The sequence below is a fragment of the Trachemys scripta genome, chromosome 1 (genome assembly GCF_013100865.1).
Source record: "Trachemys scripta elegans isolate TJP31775 chromosome 1, CAS_Tse_1.0, whole genome shotgun sequence".
NCBI classification, from domain to species: domain Eukaryota; kingdom Metazoa; phylum Chordata; order Testudines; family Emydidae; genus Trachemys; species Trachemys scripta.
Window position 1 is genome coordinate 91,041,345 of NC_048298.1, and position 23,911 is coordinate 91,065,255.

A 23,911-nucleotide genomic window follows, 5' to 3' on the forward strand; every position below is an offset into this window, starting at 1 on the left:
CTGTATACAGACCTTTCCGGACCAACGTGCTGTCGGCAGGTCCCTCTAACTGCACTGAGGGGATGGGCAGAGACTGTCCACACACCTGCCCCCTTGACCCTGGGATCCGGGATCTCTTGGTGGGAAGGCAGCCTCATTGGCCACCAGTTCACAACAGCCAGGAGCGGAGGGAGGGGGGCTGTATATCTAAAACTGTCCCCCCTCTCAGCGCGTTTACACTCCACCCCCTTGTGCTTTGCCCTGCTCTTTGCACCCCCAGGGCTCTTCCCCGGCCCTGCGCTTTGCCGCCCAAGCAGTGACCCAGCTCCCGCCTCGCTCCCTGCAGCCCGCGCGCGCGGTGCCTTTAAGAGCCCGCGCGCCTGCGCCCTCCTTTTTTGTCCTAGCAACCGCCGCCGGGGAGACCCTGGTAACGGTGAACGGGGGAGGGGGAGAAAGAGAGGAGGGAGGTCACGTGTTGCCGCGCGGCCGGAGAGCGAGCGCGAGCGTGCGCGAGCCGGTGCAGCCCGGGTAGCAGCAGCGGTGGCGGCGGCGGCGGCGGCGGCAGCCTGAGAAGGGGGAGGGAAGGAGAGAGAAGCGGGCGGGATTATTATGGGCTGTGGGTGCTGCTGCTGAGCAAGATGGAGCTGTCTGCAGTGGGGGAGCGAGTGTTCGCGGCCGAATCCATCATCAAGCGGCGGATCCGAAAGGTGAGCAGCCGCCCAGCCTGGCCCCGGCCCCCCGCTGCCGTGGGTTTGTTGCAATGGCCGTTTCGCTAATCCTCCCTCCCTCTCTCTTTCCTCCCCCCGCCATCTGTGTTTTGCAGGGGCGCATCGAGTACCTGGTGAAATGGAAAGGCTGGGCCATCAAGTGAGTTGTTTGAGTATTTCTCCGTGTGTGTGTGTGCGCGCGCGCGTGTGTATATATGTGTGTGTAAAGGGTTCTTCCCCAAGTCTGCTCTGAGATGTGCATCCCTTTTCCATGCACGCAAACTGTACTCTGGGGTTGCCTCCTCTCCCTCCCCCACCTTCTCCTTTTTTATGCGGGTGTTCGTGTTTTGTTTATTTTGTTGTGCCTTGGCAGGTACAGCACTTGGGAACCTGAAGAGAACATCCTGGACTCCCGACTTATTGCAGCCTTTGAGCAGAAGTGAGTTTAATAGGGGAAAGCACATTTGTTTATTTGACATCTGAGCTACCCCAAAAAAATAGATGTGTGTGTGGTTTTTTTTTTTCTTAAGAAAAAGTTTAACTTTCTAAAATTTGACTCCCTAAAGGGAACGAGAGCGTGAGCTGTATGGGCCCAAGAAGAGAGGACCCAAGCCTAAAACTTTCCTCCTGAAGGTAACTCTTATTTAAATAACTTAGGCCCAGTTAGATGTATCCAAAATCCTGCTGCCTGTCGACTCTTGGAGGTACTTAACTCTCAAATGACTTGGGCCTTCCTTAGTCTGGGGATCTGATACTTCTAGTCCCCCCCTTTTATTTAGTTGTAAGTGCATGAGATGCTGCTTGGAGTAGGGAGGGATTATCACCAATGGGATAGTAAAAGCTGGGGTGTGTGAGCACGTTTGTGGGGATGTTCTCTTCTTGTCAGTCTTCTTCTTTCCTTCCCCCCGCATCCACTCCCAGATGTTTGTCCCCCACATCTACCTGCTCTCTCTCCCCACCACAGTGGTACTTCATTCGTCGTCGTTGTCCCCCCTCTCCCTCCCCCTTTGGTCTGTATGTGATAATATAGCAGCATACTTAGTGGCTGTGAAAATGTTTTGTATTTTTTTTTTTTTTTTTTTAACTATGACAAAGGTCCTGATGCTGCCTCCCCTCCTCTTCACATGTCAGTATGCTAGATACCCCCAGGTGCTATATTGGTGGTCCTTTGAGGCTCGCTGCTTGTTCTGGAATTCATGGAGTAACTCTACCTCTTCATGGCATAGTTAAAGACTTCACTTCATCCCCAATGACAGTGTCATTTCCATATCTGTTTCTTCATGCATAGTCATGTTTTGTCTCACAGGGAAGACTTGAAAAGGGAAAAAAAAAAAAAAAAAAAAAAGGGCAGAGTCCCCAATTTTCTCCTTTTAAAATCTGGTGGTGGTGACCTTTGTAGCAGAAGTTAACAGATTTTTCCTGTAAGAGTTAGTATCTGCCATATTCTCAGGGCCGGCGCAACCCATTAGGTGACCTAGGCGGTCGCCTAGGGCGCTACAATTTGTGGGGCGGCAACCGCAGCGGTATTTCAGCGGCAGGACCTTCCGTTGCCTCTGTGGGGGGCGGGACCTTCCGCCGCCTAGGGCGGCAGAAACGCTGGCGGTGCACTTGCATATTCTGCTCTCTGACTGACACCCTGCAGACAAATTTATTGCATTATTGCTCCCCTAACAATCCCAATCCTGGATCATAAATGAATGGAGGTGCCAGAATATCATTCAGTGTATTTAAAACAAATTTGCATGGGGAGTCAGGAATTTCTCAAGTCTGGTCTAATCTGATGGGTGATTTAGTAATGCATCTAATACTCCTATCTCAGGCATTGACTCATGCAATTTAGGCAAGTGACTTTACGTTTTTGTGTCTGTTTTCCCCATCTGTAAAATGGGGTTAATACTTTGCTTTCCTGCCTCACAGGAGTGTTGAGAGGCTTCACATCTTCAAAGCTCTTTTGAAACATAAGTGAAGTGCTAAGTGGCAGCACTCAAAGTTCTGTGCAATAGGACAGTGGTTCTCAACCAGGGTATGCATATTCCTGGGGGTACTCCAAGGTCTTCCAGGGGGTACATCGACTCCTCTAGATATTTGCTTAGTTTTACAACAGACTACATAAAAAGCACTAGCAAAGTCAGTACAAACTAAAATTTCATACAGAGCAGTATAAACAAATCATTGTCTATCTACTATACACTGAAATGTAAGTACAATATTTATATTCCAATTGATTTATTTTATAATTGTATGGTAAAAATGAGAATGTAAGCAATTTTTCAGCAATAGTGGCTGTGACAGTGTTGTATTTTTACGTCTGATTTTGTAAGTAAGTTGTTTTTAAGTGAGGTGAAACTTGGGGGTACACAAGACAAATCAGACTCCTTCAAGGTGTACAGTATTCTGGAAAGTTGAGAACCACTGCAATAGGATGCCCCCGTTATCTGCTTTGGAAGGATACAGCATATGGGAGGACCACAGAAATAGTTTAAAAATTGTGGGGAGAATCTTCCTGGGTTTTTCTGGATGCCCTGGTACAAATTGGGGAGCTCTTTGAAAATTTTTAGGAAGCAGTGGTGGTGACTGGAACATTTCCCCCCCCCCCCTCGTGCCCTCTCCCCCCCCACACACACCTTACCTACATTATTACTCTTGCCTTAATTAAAAACTGAAAATGATAAAAATCTGTTTGCTTTCCCCACTAATGGGTGTGTTTCTTTTTACTCTTCACTCAGTGAAACTGAACTAGTCAGTTTCACTCTATAGTCAGTTTTTATCTCTGACACTTATACTTTAGATCTTCTTGCATTTGGGAGTCCAATAATGCAGAGGAAAGCTTAGGGTGACACCATTGACTTAAAAATAACACTTCTGCTTGAATTTTTTTAATCTACTATTACTTGTAACACTTGAAATCTGAAAAGAAACATTTTAATTTTTGCTTCTTTATTTACATTGAGTATTTGACAACTCTAATCAGTTTCTCTGAATGGTCAGTTGGTTTCCTCTTCTGTCTGTGTGGGACACAGCAACATGGAAGGGAAACATTTTGTTAAAAAATTTAAATGTGTAATGCTATATATAGCAAAATGTGATTGTAAAGTCACAAAAAGCTGGCAGGGCATCTCAGAAACATGTGCAGATTCTGAATCTACCTTACTTCTAATTTACTGTCTAAATTGATTAGATTTCTAGTTAATGGTTTTCTATTTTTAAAAAATATTGGGGGTGGGGGACACAAATCATTGACACTTCAAGAGATAAGCATTCCTATAATTTCTTAAACACCACCACAACTAACAATATTCCTTCCCTGGTGTCTTGACTTGCCTTAATTCTTTTCCCCACCAACTCTTGAAATCTACTTGACTGTTACTGAAAACCTCTGACTTGTTCAATGTGATTTCAGTTAGAAAAATCTGCTAAAAGTGGCCCTTCAGTCCTTTGTATTGAAGTCCTGTCTTTCTGACTACCAAAGCCAAGGTTTTGACTCCTGTTTATCCTGCAGGACTGATGCCACTACAGGAGGAGAAGCAGGGTTCTGCTCTGTCTCACAAATTAAACATGTTGTCAGTTCTTTTGACTGCAGAATCTCTTGCCGATGAGGACTTCTGAAGCATGGGGGAGAAACTTGACTCTTGGGTCCCCGGGGGAGTTTGCAGAGCTGGCAGTTAGAACAATATTCTTTTTGATTTGCAAACTCAACTGATTAGAACTGGAAGGCATGGAGATTAAATACGGAACCAAACCACGACTGGTTTTAAAAGGCTAGCACGCACTTGTAATGAATGGTTTCATATATAATGTTTCTGACCAAGATTTTCAAATGTGGTGTTTAAAGTTAGGTTTCTAAATCCATATTACAGCATCTAAATAAGTGCCCTGATTTGAAATTCCGTTTGCTTATTTATTTAGTTACCTTAATACTGATTTGGAGCCAGATTTACAAAGGAATTACTCTTTGATTTGAGTTATGTGCCTAAGCTGTTAGGCACCTAGTGGGATTTTTAGAAGTGCCCAATCTGCATCTTCAGGCACCTGATTGTTTTGTAAATCTAGCCATTGGTGCCTTAAGTCAGACTTCTAATGCTTGGCTTTTCTGTCAGATCGCTAAGGTATATCACACCTGTGTTTATGATACCACTAACAAGCTCTTGCATCCTGGATGGCAGGACTGAAAGTGTGGGCTTCAGCTGCAGTATTTTGGGTTGGAGGTTTAGCTGTATTCCCTGGATATTCGAGTGAAACTTTCCCATGGATGAAGAGCTCAAGCTCAGAGGATGAGTTTATTTGCAGGGGGTGGGATCATGGCATGCGATAGCCTGTATGGGAGACTAACTTATGGAAAACATAAGTTGTTGCTTTGGGAGAGGAATTTGGAGTGGCTGATGTGGGACAGTCCTTTCCAATCTTTATTAATGTGACATCTCTGATAGACCTTGTCTATAGCAGGTTTCTTGAGGGTTTAGAAATATATAGATAGGAAATAACAATAAGGTTCAGTCTGGGGAAAAATGGAAGCTCATGCAGGGTAATAGAGACACATTAACTGTCCCACACTTTGCATGCAACTTTTGTCTTCCTTTCCCACCTCCCTGGCCTACTTCTTTCCTCACAGCTTTATTGGCTTGGCAAATTCAGGGGTCACATGCAGCTCCTTAAGGTCATGCATGTGCTATTGGAGGACATGTCCCTGACCCTCCTGCTCAGCTTGCAGAGATTTCTATTCTCAGTCACTTTAAGGTAATGATTGGAGGGTGTTAATGGAGGAAGAGGTAGTAATCGAGAGCGTGCAGTAATAGACTGCACTTGCCCTTCACAATAGGGGATTTCCCTCTTGCTGCTTGCAAGACCTAATTTGGTCTGTAAACTGAAGTGGAGGGAGGCGCAACATGGTGTTAAGCAACTTTCCCCCCTCAAACTCTGCTTTTGATCTCCTTGTTCATAAATTACCCCTCAGCAGGTTGAAATTGAAATCTGTTCCCTCATAGCATTCATTTCTCCTCCAATGGGAAAACACAGTTTATGGTAGCATTGCTTAGGAGCACAGCTTGCTGTTGCTCTGTCAGCTAAAGGTTGCAGAATAGACAGGCAGTAAAACAAGGCAGAATGTTAGCCAAGAGGTGAAAGGGGAAATAAGGGCTCTTATAAATATACCTCTACCTCGATAGAACGCTGTCCTCGGGAGCCAAAAAATCTTACCGCGTTATAGGTGAAACCGCGTTATATTGAACTTGCTTTGATCCACCGCAGTGCACAGTCGTCCCCCCCCCCCCCCCCAGAGCACTGCTTTACTGTGTTATATCCGAATTCGTGTTATATCAGGTCACGTTATATTGAGGTAGCGGTGTATATTATTTGAGGGGGGAGTACAAGACAAAGCAGATGCACTAATAAACAAAGGGGGAATCGTGTAAATACGGCAGAGCTACTGAAATGTTTTATTTTGAATCAAAACAAGAAAAGAGTTGCATCCAAGGTCTTTATTACTTCCTATTTGTAGAGTTATTGACATAAATTAGGTAAAGTAAGATTTGTGGGGAACTTGAATATGTACTTATCACCCTGTCTTCAGTATGTGTGTCCTAGAGTGTGAAGGGAAGGAACTGATGAAATTATTTGTTAGATCACTAGCAATATTATTTAAAAAAGAACAGAAGTAGGGAGGTGCTAGTGGATGAGAATTCATTAGGGGGCTGAGCAAATGTGATACAGATTTCCGAAAGAAGGAAAAAAAGTGATCCTAGCAATTACTGTGCTGTAAGTCAACCTTCATTCTCTGTTAAACGAGAACAAAATCTCTAGATGTTTGCAGACTGTTTCATCTTGGTGAAAACTGAACCATGATCAGTAAACGGTATTCTGTGTACGGCACTGAGCACATCTTCCACACTAAAGTCACAAAGGTAAAGACAGTTCCTGCTCCAAGGAATTTACCATCTGAAGGAGGCATTTAAGATGCACTTGTGAAGTTCAGAGAAAGGATCAACTTTTATTGTCTTAAACTATGAACCTTTACACTTCATGAGCACCATAGAAGAATTGAGCCTTCAGCAGGGAGAAGTGTGTTTCTTGCAGAGATTTGAGTGGGAAGAAGACTTTGTAAACTGGGATTGGGAGGTAGTTCTAGGTATAGAGGGAAGCAGGCACATAGCCAGGAGTGGGAGGAGAAAATGAATGGGTCAGCAAAACTATCAACTTTCAGGGGGAAGGGAGGGGCATTTGTAAATGATATCTGACAAATTTGATCACATATTCGGTAGAATTACTAAACTCTAGTGGCTGGAAGGAACACGGTAGTTGAAACATCTGGATTTTTGCTAAAGCATTTGATATTGTTTCTTGAAACTTTACTTGAAAAATGAATTCAAGCTGACTTGGGTATGTGTACTCTAACATGAATTGCTAAGCATCGCAAAGAATGTAAACTAAGCAATGATTAACAGCAGCGTATTGAGTTGGAGGGAGTGTTAGGTTCCATTTTAGCCTATTTGTTGTAAATCTATCAGAGGAGAAAACCAGCATGTTAATTCTATTCATAGGATAGGAAAATACAAAGTGTCATGAGGGTAGGGAAATAAAATATGGGCAGGAAATAAGAAATGGATTCAACCAGGAAAAATGCAGACAAGTGCTTCTGGGATAGGAAGTAATCTGGGACACAAGTATTCAATGAGCAAAAGAAACTTTGAGAGCAGAAATACTTTTCAGAGAGAGAGAGAGACACATACCATGGTGTGATAGTGAAAAGCAAATTAGACATCAGATTAGTGTTATGTAGTGGCAGAAAAGACAAGGGGTTTTATGGATTTGCTGTGCAGAGGGATTCATGCCAGTTATCACGGATTTAATAATCCCTCATTGTATGGCTTCAGTTCACTTGGAATAAGATATGTTGTTCCCTGCACCGCACCACACCACTAGATAATCCCAAACTGGAGGGAGTTCAGAGAAGAGCAATAAAAATGCTTGAGGGGCTGTGATAATGATGTGTGAGACAAGACACAGATTCAAAATAAAATATCGACCAGAATAGCTTGGTTAAAAGATGTCTGAAGAGAACCACAACCATCTGTATGTATTTAAATGGTGAGGAAAAGAGTGAGGATTTATTTGGGTTCAAAGAGCTATTGAAACCTACTAGACTGTAAGCTCTTTGGGTTAGGAATCTGAATATCTGTGCTGTAGTGTAAGGCACATAGGGCATGGAATAATGGATGAGTCTGAGCCAAAAGAAACTCTGGATGTGTATTAGGACGTCATTCCTGACAGTGAAATCTGTTAGGATTTGTCTGTGCTAGAGATTTTTAAACTTTGCCGAGGATAAACACAGGTTTGTGGCCTGGAATAAACATTTAAGGCCAGTGTGGACACTCCCCTTAACACATTAACCACCTTGAGTTATTTGATAATCGTTTAACTCCAGGTATAAAACATCTAGAGTAGATGAGCCTTTAGATTGTGAAATCGTTTCCAGATGAAGCAGTAGAAGCCCCCATACATCACTGGAGCTGGTTACAGCTAGACTAGACAAAGCACTGGAGAGCTTACTGTAGGGAACAGCCCTGTATTAGCCAGAGATGAGCTACGTGCCCTCAAATCTCCATTCCCAACTTCTCCTATTGTACGGCAGGGTTGCTTGAGAGGTTTGGGGCTTCCTGCAGCTTGTGCTGTTGTCATAACTTGGGATTGAAGTGGGCAGAGTGGGACAAGTCAGTAGGAATGGAATCTTTTGGGATCAGATATAAGGAGTTGGGGTGGGTTCATAGGCCCTGTCTTGGTTTCTCGCTTCGATGACTTTTAAAGTGCTGCTGCTGAGTTTCTGAGCGTGTTCTTCCCATTCTCATGATGAGAGCTATAGGTTCAGTACAAGCTGCGTGATGGCAGAGGAGATAATAGTGCAGCTTAAAACCTTAGCTCCCCAGAACCTGTTCTGAGCTCTGTGTGTGTGTTTGTGTGTGTGTCAGGAGGACGAGGTGAGACAGTGGATGTTGTATCCCGGGGACTGCAGTTCTCACTGTGGTCACTAGATGGTACAAGAATCATTGGATTCTAAGTTGGCAAGGCAATAACGGGTGTGGGGCCAAAAGGTCTGGTTACTTCTGGCCAGGGCTGGGTTTTGGGGGCAAGGGAATTATAGACTGACTCTATTTGGGATGAGGGAGAGTCTGTTTCAGAGGGGTGGGGCATCTTATCCTTGCAAGGCGCCATTTAAAGCGTGACTCTGCTCTGAAAAGCAAGTGTAAAATTACCCTGTAGGGTTCCGTGTTTGTTGTCTTCAGATCAGACTGTCTCAATTTACAAATGAAAATGTAATTAGCTCCCTGCAGACAATCCTGTTGCTGATGCACGAGCCAGAGTAAATTCCAGCTCACTCTCCCAGAGATGTCGTGGCTCTACAGGACTAAGAAGAACTAAAAACGTTTTTCCCAAACGTTAGCAGATGCATTTATCGGGGAGGAGGGGGGAGAGTAGCTCTTTTTTTTTTTTCCTGAGAAAAGCAGGTTCTTCTTCTACACTTTCACTATTTAATCTGTCACGTTAAACAAATATCTCATCTGAAGGGGCAGGACAAGTCTGGTTTTTAGAGGGAGAATAAGAACCCAGGAATTGCATCGGAACCTAGGGGTGGAATAGGAACATAAGAATTGCATCGGGAACTACAATAGACCCTAGGTCAGGGGTAGTTAATTATTTTTTTGTCAAGGTATAGTCAAGGTCCAGATTCCAGAGAAACATTTTTCACACCACAGTAAAATGAGGAGGATGATAAGTAAATAAAAAGATTTTTGCAGTCTGTTCAAAAGCATCTGATGGGCTGGATTTGGTCCATGGTCCGCGTATTGATTAAATAAAATAAATTTTAAATTATGGAGATATACCTATCTCATAGAACTGGAAGGGACCCCGAAGGATCATCAAGTCCAGCCCCCCGCCTTCACTAGCAGGACCAAGTACTGATTTTTGCCCCAGATCTCTAAGTGGCCCCCTCAAGGATTGAGCTCACTACCCTGGGTTTAGCAGGCCAATGCTCAAACCACTGAGCTATCCCTTACCCTTGCCCTAGGTCTGTCTAGCCCAGTATCCTGTCTATGACAGTGACCAGCACCAGATGTTTCAGAGGAAGGAGCAGGGACCCCGCAGCAGGCATGTGTGAGATAATCTCCTCTTTCCCCTCCCCCTCCCCCCTCCCCAACCCTGACACACACACTAGGCTAAAATCCTAAAACATGAGGTTTAACATCCCTTCCAAAATTTGCATTGTCATTAATTATGATAACTTCAGATATTCTTGATCTCCATGCAGACAACCCAGGGGATTACAGACCAGTCAGTTTAACTTCAGTACCTGGAAAGATAATTAAGCAATCAGTTTGTATATACCTAGAAGATAATACGGTGATAAGTAACAGTCAGCGTGGCTTTATCAAGAACAAACCTAGTAGCTTTCTTTGATAGGGTAATGAGCCTTGTGGATAGCTGGGAAGTGGTAGATGTAGTATATCTTGATTTTAATAAGGCTTTCGATACTGTCTCACATGACCTTTTCATAAACAAATGAGGGAAATTCAACCTAGATAGAGCTGCTATAAGGGGGTGCATAACTGATTGGACAACCATTCCCAGAGAGTAGTTATCAGTGGTTCACAGTCAAGCTGGAAGGGCATATCAAGTGGGGTGCCGCAGGGATTGGTCCTGGGTCCAGTTCTGTTCAATATCTTCATCAATGATTTAGATAATGGCATGGAGAATACACTTATAAAGTTTGCAGATGTTACCAAGCTGGGAGGGGTTGTAAGTGCTTTGGAGAATAGGATTAAAATTCAAAATGATCTGGACAAACTGGAGAAATGGTCTGAAGTAAAGAAGATGAAATTCAATAAGGACAAATGCAAAGTACTCCACTTAGGAAGGAACAATCAGTTGCACGCATACAAAATGGGAAATGACTACCTAGGAAGAAGTACTGTGGAAAGGGATCTGGGGGCATAGTGGATCACAAGCTAAATATGAGTCAACAGTGAAACACTGTTGCAAAAAAGCAAACATTCTGGGTTGTATTACCAGGAGTGTTGCAAGCAAGACACGAGAAGTAATTCTTCCGCTCTGCTGTGCTCTCAATAGGCCTTAACTGGACTACTATGTGCAGTTCTGGGGGCCGCAGTTCTGGGGGCCACATTTCAGGAAAGATGTGGACAATTTGGAGAAAGTCCAGAGAAGAGCAACAAAAATGAATAAAGGTCTAGAAAGCATGGCCTATGAGGGAAGATTGAAAAAAAATGGGTTTGTTTAGTTTGGAGAAAACTGAGGGGGGACATTAGTTTTCAAGTACATAAAAGATTGTTACAAGGAGAAGGGAGGTAAATTGTTCTCATTAACCTCTGACGATAGGACAAGAAGCAATTAGCTTAAATTGCAGCAAGGGAGGTTTAGGTTAGACATTAGGAAAAACTTCCTGACTGTCAGGGCGGTTAAGCACTGGAGTAAATTGCCTAGGGAGGTTGTGGAATCTCTTAAAAATCTCCAGTGACAGAGCAGGTTAGACAAACAACTGTCAGAGATGGTCTATACTTAGTCCTGCCTTGAGTACAGGGGAATAGACTACAAGACCTCTCGTGGTCCCTTCCACTCCTATAATTCTATGTCCAATATCTTTTTGAACCTTGAATCTGAGACTTTCCTCTCACAGTATCCATCAGACCATTACCTTCTCCATCAACCCTTCCTAAAGATCCATTTCTCCCATGACACCTACAAGAAGTTAACCAACTAATAGTCTGGATGGGACTTTGTTTGCTTGCTTTATTCCTCTCCCCTATCCTTCATCTTGTTTGTCTTCTAGATTGGGAGGGATAGCTCAGTGGTTTGAGCATTGGCTTGCTAAACCCAGGGTTGTGAGTTCAATCCTTGAGGGGGCCACTTAGGGCTCTGGGGCAAAATCAGTACTTGGTCCTGCTAGTGAAGGCAGGGGGCTGGACTCAATGATCTTTCAAGGTCCCTTCCAGTTCTAGGAGATAGGATATCTCCATTAATTTATTTAGGGGGCTGGAGCACATGATTTATGAAGAGAGGCTGAGGGAACTGGGATTGTTTAATCTGCAGAAGAGAAGAATGAGGGGGGATTTGATAGCTGATTTCAACTACCTGAAAGGGGGTTCCAAAGAGGATGGATCTGGACTGTTCTCAGTGGTACCTGATGACAGAACAAGGAGTAATGGTCTCAAGTTGCAGTGGGGGAGGTTTAGGTTGGATATTAGGAAAAACTTTTTTACTAGGAGGGTGGTGAAGCACTGGAATGGGTTACCTAGGGAGGTGGTGGAATCTCCTTCCTTAGAGGTTTTTAAGGTCAGGTTTGACAAAGCCCTGGCTGGGATGATTTAGTTGGGAATTGGTCCTGCTTTGAGCAGGGGGTTGGACTAGATGACCTCCTGAGGTCCCTTCCAACCCTGATATTCTATGATTGTGAGCTTATGGACACAGTCCCTGCTCCCTACATTCAGACAGTGCCTAGCATGCTTTCTGGTTCTTACTCACCCCAAATAAACTTCTTGATGCTCAGCCCCACCAACAACCACCATATGCTTATTAGGATGATTGGCACCTTCTCCTGGTGACAGGGTATAATAACAATTGAGCGTAGCTTTAGAATCTCTGGCACCAGGCTCCCTGGGCACTTTCCTTTGTGCTCCTCTTTCAGGGGAGCATGTAAGAAGGGGGAGGTCAAGGAAATGCTTGTACATGCAGTTCTGTTGTAGCGCTTAGTGAGGATGCTACTTATGATGACAGAAACGCTTCTCCTGTCAGTGTAGGTACTCCACCTCCTTGAGAGATGGTGGCTTTGTCTACAGGAGAAGCCCTCCCATAGATATAGCACTGTCTATACAGGGGGTAAGGTCGGTATAACTGCATCACTCGGGTGAGGATTTTCCACACCCCTGACCGACGTAGTTCTGCCGACATAAGTCCATAGTGTAGACCTAGTCTCAGACTCCCTCAAAGTGCAGTCCTTGGTAAGTCCTAGAACCTGACTGGCTGCCCTTCGCTAACTTCCCTTGTTTGTGGAGGAGCCATTCATGGTAATTGATAGTAACAGTCTGCAGACAACGTCTGCTGTTCCTTTCCCATGGCTCTGAGTTCCTTGGTTGGTTGTTTTCATTGCTGCTGAACACACACCAGCAGGTCGTTTCTCTCATCTGTCAAAGATGATGCAAGTGTCAGAGCTGCCATCTTGGCTGATGCATTGGGGATTGAACGGGGGCTTCTGGAGCTAAAGAAGGAGCTGCTACAGCTTGAACTAAAGAGCCAAGGCTCCATAGCTAGGGGCTGTAACATGCACTGAGAGGGCTTCTGGCAGCCATTCACCACTGGGTTACCTTAGTACTAGGGTCCTGTGCATTTATTTCTTCATTTAGATATTATTTTGTATACAAATGAGGTGTAGCTCTCTGGTACAGGGTGCCTCTAATGTGGTCTTGTCACCCCAAGCTGAGGTGCCCCCGATTCAAGGCCTGGCATATCTCAGGTCATCTCTGACTCCATTCTTCTCTCTCCCCCCCCACCGCAGGCTCGGGCCCAGGCGGAGGCCCTTCACATTGGGGATGTACACTTCTCTGTCAAGCCTGGCTCTAGCACCTCCTCACCCAAGCTGCACTCCAGCGCCGCAGTGCACCGTCTCAAGAAAGACATCCGGCGATGCCATCGCATGTCCCGGCGCCCCTTGCCCCGCCCAGACCCCCAGAACAGCGGGGGTGTGGGTGGGGGGGCTGGCATACGTCCTCCAGTCTCACCTTTCTCCGAGACCGTCCGCATCATCAACCGCAAGGTGAAGCCTCGTGAGCCCAAACGCAGCCGCATCATCCTCAACCTCAAGGTCATTGACAAGGGTGGAAAGGCCGCAAGTGGAGGAGGAGGCCTGGCCCGGCCAAAGATCCCCTCACGAAACCGTGTCATTGGCAAGAGTAAGAAGTTCAGCGAGAGCATCCTCCGCACCCAGATCCGCCACATGAAGTTCGGCACCTTCTCGCTGTACAACAAGCCGTCTGCTGCACCGGCCACATCTCTGGAGGGCAAGATGGAGGCAGGGGGCTCACAAGGTGCCTCCTGTGCACTGATCATGGGCTCCACCCCTTATGATGCCCGCAGCTCCAGCTCCTCAGGCTGCCCCTCTCCTACCCCTCACTCCTCCTCCGACCCAGATGATTCTCCCCCAAAGCTGCTTCCCGAGACCCTGAGCCCCGCCATCCCTGACTGGCGCGAGTCGGAGGTCCTAGACCTGTCGATCCCACCGGAATCAGCGGCCACCAGCAAGCGCTCTCCCCCTAGGGGATGTGCTGGGGGCCAGACACCCTCATCGTCCCTCTCCTCTTCTGACCCGGAGCAGGAAGCTGGCGACTGGCGCCCCGAGATGTCCCCCTGCTCCAACGTGGTGGTCACAGATGTCACCAGCAATCTCCTGACCGTCACCATCAAGGAGTTCTGCAACGCAGAGGATTTCGAGAAGGTGGCAGCGGGTGGAGGAGGCAGCAAGTGAGAAGTTGGCTCCCTGCTTTGGGGGGGTAGGGGAGGCTCTGCTGGAAGAAGTCATGGTGTGAATGGCTGTTGTTAGTTTTCTCCTACTCTCCCCCCTCCCCTTCCCCGGTTCTTTTTCTTTCTGCTCGGAGACTGTGGTGGGACTTGGAGGGCAGAGGTGTCTGAAGTTCCCAGATGTCACAGCTGCGAGGGGTTGGGCTGGGGAATGATCATTTGTCTTCAAAGAACATGTTGTCAAACTGGTATGGAGCCTGGACGACAACAGGTTGTGTGTATGTTGGGGCTGGGTGGGGAAGGATCCCCCCATCTTTTCTGAAGATATGGAGAAGCTCCTGCTACTGGAGAGATGGATAAGGCATTTGAAAGGGGCTGTGCTCCCCCCACCCCCTCCCCTCTGCCCTGCACTGTGTACACACTCTTCCACTTCTCCAGTTCTTCACCCTGCCTTCTCCCAGGGCAGCTCTGACCCTCTCCTTTCTCTGTGGCATGGGATGGCTGTCTCTTATGATCCAGCTTCAGTAGCTGTGGCTGTATCTCTGGGAGAGGGACACTATCGGGGTGTGTGTGTGGGGGTGGAACAGAAGGTAAAGCATCAGGGCTAGAACGAGATTGCAACAGAGCCTGAGTGGGGGGGTTGTACCCCTACAACACATGCCCCCGGCTCACTTCCTTCTTGCTTTTACTAGTGGTGCTAACTTGGCAGTTGTATGGGCACTTTGAGACCACCTGGGCCCTTCCTCCTCCCTTCTGCTCCTTCCCTTCCAGATCTTCCAGTCTGCTCAGCTTTGTTGGGCCTGTCACTTCCAGCCTGGATCTTCCTCCTCGTGTTCGTCATTTGCACTTGCTCGGGTCTGAGGCATGCCGTACCCTTCCTAAGCCTTTTCTAATGGAAGTGGGAAAGCCACACGTCCGTCCATCAATTCAGGAGGAGCAATGGCTTGGCATGACATTACCCCAGCCGGATGAGGTCAGCAAGTCTTACCTCCCAGGGAAAATATAAGCCTCCGTGGCTCCACTGAATCACTTCACAGGCCTTGTGTGTGCGAAGGAAGATCTGCTACTCTTCCTGCTCAGTTTCATCTCTTTCTGGTGGGTGGGTTGGAGAGAGTTCACCACAACCATTTCCAGGATCTGAAATTGCCTCTACAATTGTCAACCAAAGGTGCTAAGAACCTGTTGTAAGAATTACCAGGTCTTACATTTTTTGTGTGTGTGTGTGTGCGCGTGCGTGCCTGCCTGCCTGCCTGCCTCTCCTTCCCCTGCCCCCCACCCCACCCCCAATTCCTTGGTTTTACATGTTCAGTGTGAAATTGGATCTGGAATCGCCACCACCCTCTGTAATTGGAAGCAGGCAATGATGTGGCTTTCTCCACTTCCTTGAGACATGCTCTTATTGTCCAAGGTGCAAAAGCGCTCTTCTTTGCCATTCCATGGCTTGTTTAATTCTATGTCAGTGCTGAGCTTTGTGGCTAGATACCCCTCCCTCACTTCCCCACTCCTCTGTTGCTGAATCTGTGAAACACTGCGGTGTGGGGAAGAGAGGCTGATAAATTCAGTCTAAATTAGTGTTGCAGTGAGTATCTGCCTTGATTCCATAACCATGGGGAAAAATGGGGGGAGGGGGATGTTGCCTGTTGTGGGATCCATAATTAATAAATATGCCTACAGGTGTGTGCGTACTGGCGGGGAGGAAAGAGGAACTCAGCTCTAAGGACTCTTCTCACACACACACACTGCCACCAAAATAACTAAATTGGGTGGAATTCACCCCTTTTGTGGTTTTGCCTGCAGACACCCTGGATTTGAAGGGTATGTCTACACTACAAGCACTACGGCTGCTGCTACGTCACTGTAGCATAGACACTTGCTACAATGACAAAGGTGTTTTTCTGTCAGTGTAAAACCACCGCTTCAAGAGGCGGTGCTTGGTTGACAGAAGAATTCTTTCACTGACCTGGCTGCGCCTACAGTGGGGGTTAGGTTGACCTAACTACATTGCACAGGGCACAACATTTTTCACAGCCCTAAGCAATGTGGCTAGTTCGATCTAATTTTTAGGTGTAGACCAGCCTTAAAACTCACCTATTGCAAAATAAATGTCCACACAGAGACTTGCATCAGAATTTTAAAAAGGTGTGAATTCAAACGAGTTTAGTTCCAATTTGTGTGTAGCCAATCTGAGAGATGATCCCGCATGTGGTTAGTTGTATTCCCACACAACCACAACACCCCCCCCCCACCTGCCCATCTTTTGTGGGTTTTTTAAACAAAACTTTTAAAATCCAACAGCATATTTCAAAACCAGTTACAGGGTGGGGGAGACTTCCCCATTCATTCATCAGTCCAAGGCTTCCTGTAATTTGTTGGATATGTACGTGTGTATGTGAATTAATACCTGCCTGTTGTCTTTGCTTTGTTTTGCATCTTTCCTTCACCTTGCGCATGCAGGGTTCTCTTATTTCATGGTAACTTATTCTAATGGCTGCAGCTTCAGAAACAAGCAGGCTGGGGAAATGTGGGAGATCTATATTGGGAGAATAACAAAGAGACTTGTGTTAAAGAGAGATGATTTTAAAAAGGAATTAATTTATGAGGCTGCAAGATAAGAGGAACTATTTTACAGAGTAGATGCATGCCAGCCAGTCACTTTTTTTTTTTTTAGGTTGCTTGGTTACTCTTGGCGTGTATGTGATGGCGTTCTTGTTTCGTGGTAATAAAGTTCAGAAATATTTGAAAAGTTTAAGTGGGAGAAAAAAGGGAACTTTAATAGGAAACTCTTGACATGTTTTAGCCAAGAAATGTTCACTTGGCAGAGGTTTCCCTCCCCCCCCCCTGCTGTCTGTTTGGTGTTCCTGGATTGTTTTCATAATGAGGGGTTTTCGCCTTCCTCTGGAGCATTGGCAGGAGGATTGCATGGGGGCTTGGTGACCCTTCTTCCTGGAATTATAAAGAGGGGAGAGGAGCACTGGGCTTTGGAGGAACTCGTATCATAGATCATCTCTCTGTAGGAAGGAAGTGCAATCCAGACAGGGCAAGTAGCTTGACTGCTTGTGTCACCACCCTCCTGGGTGGGTCACCTGTGGGGATTGAACCCTGAACCTCTGGATCTAAAAGCATGAGTCTCTATTGCTTGAGCTTAAAGACCAGGCAGTAGTAGTCTCATAAATCTTTGTGTGGTCCAGCCACTAGAGGCTGACAAAACTCCACACTGGTATGAATGTGGGTTACGCTCACCTTCCATCTCCGATTTATTTTTTCCTCCCTCCCTACAGGAAGATAAAAGGGAGGTCCCATCCATGCTTTCAGAGAGGGCATAGGGTTGGGGGGAGTATTCAAAAGCATTCCCCCCAAACCAGGGAAACAGTCTGTGTCTGTGCCATGTTTATTCTCTTGTTGTTGTGTTTTTAGAGGAGATTTTATGATGGAAAGTGGAAAAAGTGAAATGAATAGTTTTGCAAAAAAAAAAAAAAAAAAGAAAGAAAAGAAAAGAAAAAAGAGAAGTTTTTAAAAAATGAAATTTCTATAGTGGGAGAGAGAGTTTAAAAATGAATAATAAATGCAGTGATTGCACAAACTGTAGTGGTATTAGATGGTTCTTAGAGAAGAGAGTATTTTGTAGTGTTGAAGTGTGTGTCTGGGATGGTATTTGGCTCATTGAACTGGAGGAGGGTGTCCTTGGGGTAACCAGCAATTTCTGATTTGAAGAGGCAAGTCCTTTTTTGGAGAAAACCCATATAATTTACCCTTCTCTTTCCCACCTGCCCAAGTGTTGGAGGGAGTTCCATCCAACAGCATTACCATTCCCCTTCCCCACCCCCTCTCCAGAAATTAGATGGAGGCTCTGTATTTTTCTCCCCTTCACAGGTACAGTGGTGCCAAAGTTGTTGCAGAATGGTAAATCCTGACCTGATGGGGTCTGGGCCAGGCTGGTAAAATGGAAATGGCATGTGAGTGGAGCTGCTGAGATCTCAGATTGGCTTGCACCTTTCTTGCCAGATAACCACCCCAAGAGCGGAATAAATGCTCACTTAGAACAAGGCAGAGCTCCCTTCCTTGTCTTATTATCAGCTCACTGATTTCAATGCTTAGTGGAAATGGCATTTTAAATACAGAATTTGCCACAGCAGAACCCGATGTAGCCCAGTCTAGTTTGGTGTCCCACCTCTGGCAATGGCCACTACCAGATCTTCAGGGGAAGGCAGAAACCCCCCCGTGTACCTGAAGTTTCGGACAAGTGGGGAGCACCCTCTCCTTGGGAAGGCTGGGGTGTATCAAGTGCATGTTGGGGTAAGAGCCAGGGTGGCATCGATGAGTTTTTACTAGAGCAGGATTGTATTCTTCTGGACTGGGGGGGTGTGACTGTCCCATAGTGGTGGAGGGAGCTTTCCCAGCCAAGGCTGCACTGTCTCTTTGCTGCATATTGTTCATCTGCTGTGTTGCGGTGATTGTAGGAAAGAGGATGGGAACCGGACGTTGGGTCTGAATGTAATAAGTTACTAGATATGGGACTCTAAGATGTCTGTCCTCTGTGCATTTTGAGTAAAAAAAACAAAACAAAACTATATTTCCTCTTCTCTGGGCTGTTCTTGGGAACTCATTTTCTCCACTCTTTACCCCTGAGCTCTGACAGTGCTCCTCTGTCCTGACCTACAGCTTCAGTCCTGAACTGAGCATATATACTAATCTCCTGTCTTTGCCCAGCACGCCATTCTGGTCTTACTGAATGAAGCTAGCATATGGGCATGGAGCTGACAAGGATACAAAGCCTTTGCAGGGATGGGAGGATGTATGTAGGCCCAGTGGGGAGTTCTGCCTTCTAATCTTAGGTGAGCCACTGTTGTGTATTTTCAGGGGGTGGGGGAGTGTCTCTGCATCTCTTGTACTTCAGTCACCCCTCTCCTCCCACACCAACTGGGATGGAGGTAAGGTACCTTACCTCCTTTACCAAATGGGTACTGTCCGAGCTGAGTCTTCCTGGGGAGTTAAATCCCCTTCCTCGCCTCTGCTGTTAAGGAAAGTTTCAGGCGCTTTGCAATATTCCCAACAGTCAGTCTAACTTCCTTCATGGACCTGACAGCAGTGCGGATGGAGAGTGGGAACTCCCTGTGGATATCCAAGCTAAAGTACAGGTTGGGGTGGGGAGCAGGGAGTCATTTCCCGCACTCCCGCCCTCCACACCACATCAACAGTGGCATCTGTGGATGTGGTATGGGCGGGGAGGAGAAGGTAGTGTAGCCAACTGGGGTGACTCTTCTCGCCAGCGGGTGTGGGATTCCAGTTCCATAGCCAGGGCTTGGCCAGGGAGGTGTAACAAACCAAGAATGGGTGTCTGGCTAAGTGCTCCATGTCCTTTTGGAGGAGTGCTTGTCCGTCCCCCACCCCTGCACCTCTAACTCTGAGGCTTTGCACTGTTTGGCCTGATGTATCCTTTGCTCCAGTGTTGCTTGCTTTGCTGCTTTCTGGATTGCCCAATAATCATGCAAGAGCTGGGATCTTATTTACTTTTTATATGAAAAAAATATATTTATAAAAGCATCCCCCACATAATCCGTCCCAATCCTTGTATCAAACGCATCATAGTTCAGAGGGTTGCTCTTGGGGCTGGGAGCTAGGCATTCCTGGGTTCTTGGATTTCCTGTGACCTTGTGCAAGTTTCTTCTCTGCCCTTTGCCTCCATTCCGCTGTCTGTACCATGGGGACAATGCCCAGAGGATGCTGGGAGGCTAAATTTAGTAATGTGCGTATAGAGCTATAGAAGGGCTGAGTATTGCTTCATAACCAACTCATTTCTTCCCAGATATTTTATAAATTCATTGCATTGTCACTCTGGCTTTGAACGAGGGAGCGTTTTGGCCCTCCTTCAAAAGTCCAATGTGTACATTTCTGAGGAGCAGAATCTCTCATCTCCTCTTCCCCACCCTTATTTTTCCATTTGCTACTTAACCTCCCCACGTCAGTTATCCAACATCAGATCTGGGCATCCCTGCTGCTCCTAGTCGCCCCCTCCCCCACAGTGAGGCAGTTGTGTTGACACTATGTGGTCATATATGCGCTCATTATAACATGCTATACACTTCCAGGGTTGAGATAGCCCTCATTGGTTTACAAGAAGTGGGGACTTCCTGGTTCCTTCTCTCTCTTCCCTCCCCCACCCCCCCCAACATCTCAGTCAGGTAACAAAGGAAGATACCAGTTTTTCTAGGGTTGTACCTCTAGCAGTTCTTCTGTCCTTCCCACCTTCTGCTGCCTAGCACAGGATGAAACCCTACAAGACCGTCCAAAGTTCTGTCTTTGATCTAGAACTGCATCCAAGACATGCTTCCACCCAAACAGGATACCTCCATCTGTTAGGGATGTTCCTCTCATGTCCCTCAAGGGGGTGCTGTCTGGGATCTTCTGCACAGACAGCATGTTCCGTCTGGGGGGTGAAGTGCTCCACTTTTGCCCTCTCTGGCCAATCTAAAACTGCTGTGGGGAAGAGGGTATTGAGATATGGCTGCAACTGGGGAAATAGTGTGAAAAAGGTAGAGGAAAGAGACAGGGTGATACCCCAAAGGAGAGCGTCGGTAAGAGAAATCAGAGTAATGTGATCTTAAATATTGGCAGTGGTGGGTGATTCAAGAGAGATTAATTTGATGGGGGGCAATGGCAGGTTAAGTAGTTTAAACATTAATCCCTGTGTTAACTAAAACCCCATGATGCCCCGATTCAGCAAAGCATTGAAGCACATGCTTAAATCCATCCCTGTTCAGCAAAGCACTTAAAGCATGCACAAAACTTTAAAGCGGGTGGTTATGGATCTAAGTACTTTTCTGAATTGGGGCCTCCTACAGGAAATGTATCTTTATAAATCCAAGTAAATTTTCCCCATTATTGCAGTTTTCTTCTTTGCACTTCTGCTATGATAGTGAAAATAGCTTGGTCAGTATCACTTCCTGGTTCCCCGGGAGTAGCCCTGACTCTTCGCAGGTGGGTTTCCTTGTTGTGGGGGGAGGAAACTTCATTCAAGTTCTGAAAATAAATAAATAAAATCTACGATTATAATTTTTTAAATCTAAATTTTGGAGCTAAACTACATGCCATGCCCCTCTTCCCCTTTAACAGTACAGGATTCTCATTTTTTAAACAAAATGTTGGGTGGAAAATTGCAAGGTGGTGGTGGGAAATTTGGGCTTGCCCATCTGCCTCTTCCCTCCACCTCCCCAGGTGCCAAGCTGAGACCCAAATCCTGCAGACTTACGCAAGTACTTAACTTTAAGCAGGCGAGTAGTTTCCCTGAGGTCTAAAGGTACTTGGGTGCTTCAAGCTAAGCATGTGCATAAGTCTTTGCAGGATCAGGGCCTTATTCTTTATCCCAGAGAGAGATTTTAATGTAATTTCTATAATGGTGATGGTCCTGATGCAACCCATGTACCCTCCCTACCCACCCCACACTTGGCATACAGGGTATGGCTACCCTCTAAGCTGGTTGTGTGATCCCAGCTCGAGGAGACATTCGCACTACTTCTTATTGAGCTAACGCACTAAAAACAGAGTGTAACTGTGGCAGTGCGAACTGCGGGACAGGCTAGCCGCTCTGGGGTCTCAGACGGGCATGTACTCGGGGCAACTAGCCCATCCTGCGGCTTGTGCCACGATGGCTGCATTCTATTTTTAGTATGCAAGCTCAGTGAGAGCTGGTGTAAGTATGTCCCCTCAAGCTGGGAATCACACACCCGGAGCCAACTGGAGACATACCCAGAGAGGGGAGGTGGTGACTCTTTTTTAATTTAAAATAAACCTAAATATCTTGTAACTTTTTTATTTTGAAAAATGCATTTAATTAAAGAATCATGCACGAATGAATTGTATATCTATATATTTTTTTGTCTTGTAATTTTCATTTTTAAATATAGTGTTTGCGTTTGTTTATTTTAATCCAGTTCCCAGCTGGCTAAACTCTGTCTAGAGTGGATGGATGGGATGCGGGGTGGGGCGATAGGATCCCCCTCCCATTGGCATTTCCAGCGGAAAAATGGTTTGCTCTGGGTTTGGGGGCGGTTTGTGCTAATTACTCTTGTATTCTTGTACATTTTGTTCTTTCTGCTGCTCTTGAGTATTGTATCGATGCCAGAAATGGGGAGTTAAAGAAAATTATTAACCCCAATAAATTGTTACATTCCAAAACCTGTTGCCTGCCTTGTGTGTATGTGACTCACTGTGATTTTCAAAGGTGAGTGGTGATGTTTTAACCTGCCAAGAGAAGCAGTGTTCGCCCCATCACAAAGTTACTTACAACTAGCTTGGCCAAAGCACAGGAGAATATACTGCAGATAACAGTCTTGTCTAACGAGGAGTGTTGGAAAATGGACTAGAGGTCTTAACAGGTCTTTTGCCCTTTAATTTTTAAGTAATTGGGGACAGACTAGCAGAGCTGTTAACTTGGCTCTTTAGGTAGTTTCCATATTTAAAAACAAAACAAAACAGCAGCAAATACAAATGAAGAACAAAGCTAGAGCCAAGCCTCTGCCCAAAAAAGAAACTGGACTGCTGCTGTCAGAGGCAGGGGACACGGACAGACACACCGATGTTCTCCTCTGGAACCATCCATTCACCTGAAATCCCAATATGACTGTGGCAACAAGTGACTTGCTAACTACCTGGACAAACCTGACGGCTATTTGTTCTTGATACTGGTTCATACGTAGTTCTTGGATTTCAAAATCTATTATAACTAGAAGAAGAGGAGTTGGAAGCTTCGTGCCCTTTTTCTGCTAAAAGCAAAACAACAATCCCAGCGTTATGATGTGGAAATGCCCAACTCCTGCCTTCTATTTAAAATTCTTAATGAGAGGCACATTAAAAACCCATCTAGATTTGGGGCAAGACAAGTCTGTTCTCATCATCTATTTCCCCTCCCTTTGTCTTCAGTGCTTGCTGCAGTTTGGCTCAGAAGAGCCTGTGGGCACCAGATCTGGCCACTAAGGCCTGGTCTACACTATATGGTTAGGTCAACACAAGGCAGCTTACATCGACTTAGCTCTGGATGTGTCTACACTTAAATTTTGTTCCTGCCGATATAAATGCCCCAGTATGGCAACTTACCACCACCACCTCCCTGAGTGGTGGAGAGTCAAGGTTGATGTGATTAGGTCGACGCAGTGTCAATGTAAATACTGTTACTTATGTCAACTGTTACTGGCCTCCAGGAACTGTCCCACAATGCCCCACAGTGATCACTGTGGTCGTCGTTGTGAACTCCACTTCTCAGGGGCCAGATGGACAGGAAGCTGTTCCTCCCCTTTAAAGCCCCACAAATTTTTGAAATTCCTTTTCTTGGTTGCTCAGCTTGGCAAACACCTAGCAACACTCCATTGTTATGTGTATCTGCCCATGCCAGCTACATGCAGTAGAGAGGAGGTTTTGTACCTCCTGGGTTTGTGGGGAGAAGAGGCAGTGCAGGCACAGCTCCGATCCAGCTATAGAAATGTTGACATCTATGAGCAGATTGCTTGGGGCGTGCAGGAGAAGGGCTAGAAGAGGGACCAGCAGCAATGCCACATGAATGCCAAGGAGCTGTGGCAGGCGTACCAGAAGGCAAGGGAGGTCAACAATCAATCTGGTGCGGAGCTGCAGACCTGCCACTTTTACAAAGAGTTCCATGCCATCCTTTGGAGAGACCCCACACCCAAGAGCCCTGTGGATACTTTGGAGGAGCCCAAGTC

The 23,911-nt window shown here is 46.0% G+C and overlaps 1 protein-coding gene across 2 annotated transcripts; it reads left to right on the plus strand.

Annotated features, from left to right (window-relative positions):
• Positions 1–534: 534 nt before the first annotated feature.
• On the plus strand, positions 535–22,373 carry CBX6 (chromobox 6). 2 transcript variants are annotated; one of them, XM_034776369.1, is made up of 5 exons: positions 535–686; positions 803–846; positions 1,060–1,125; positions 1,253–1,319; positions 13,243–22,373. In XM_034776369.1, exons 1-5 carry the CDS (start codon positions 618–620, stop codon positions 14,206–14,208), a joined length of 1,212 nt encoding a protein of 403 aa, XP_034632260.1. In that variant the 5' UTR covers positions 535–617; the 3' UTR covers positions 14,209–22,373. The 2 variants fall into 2 exon arrangements, with proteins under 2 accessions (XP_034632260.1, XP_034632269.1); XM_034776378.1 differs by having other exon boundaries at positions 13,297–22,373.
• The last annotated feature ends 1,538 nt before the right edge of the window (positions 22,374–23,911 follow it).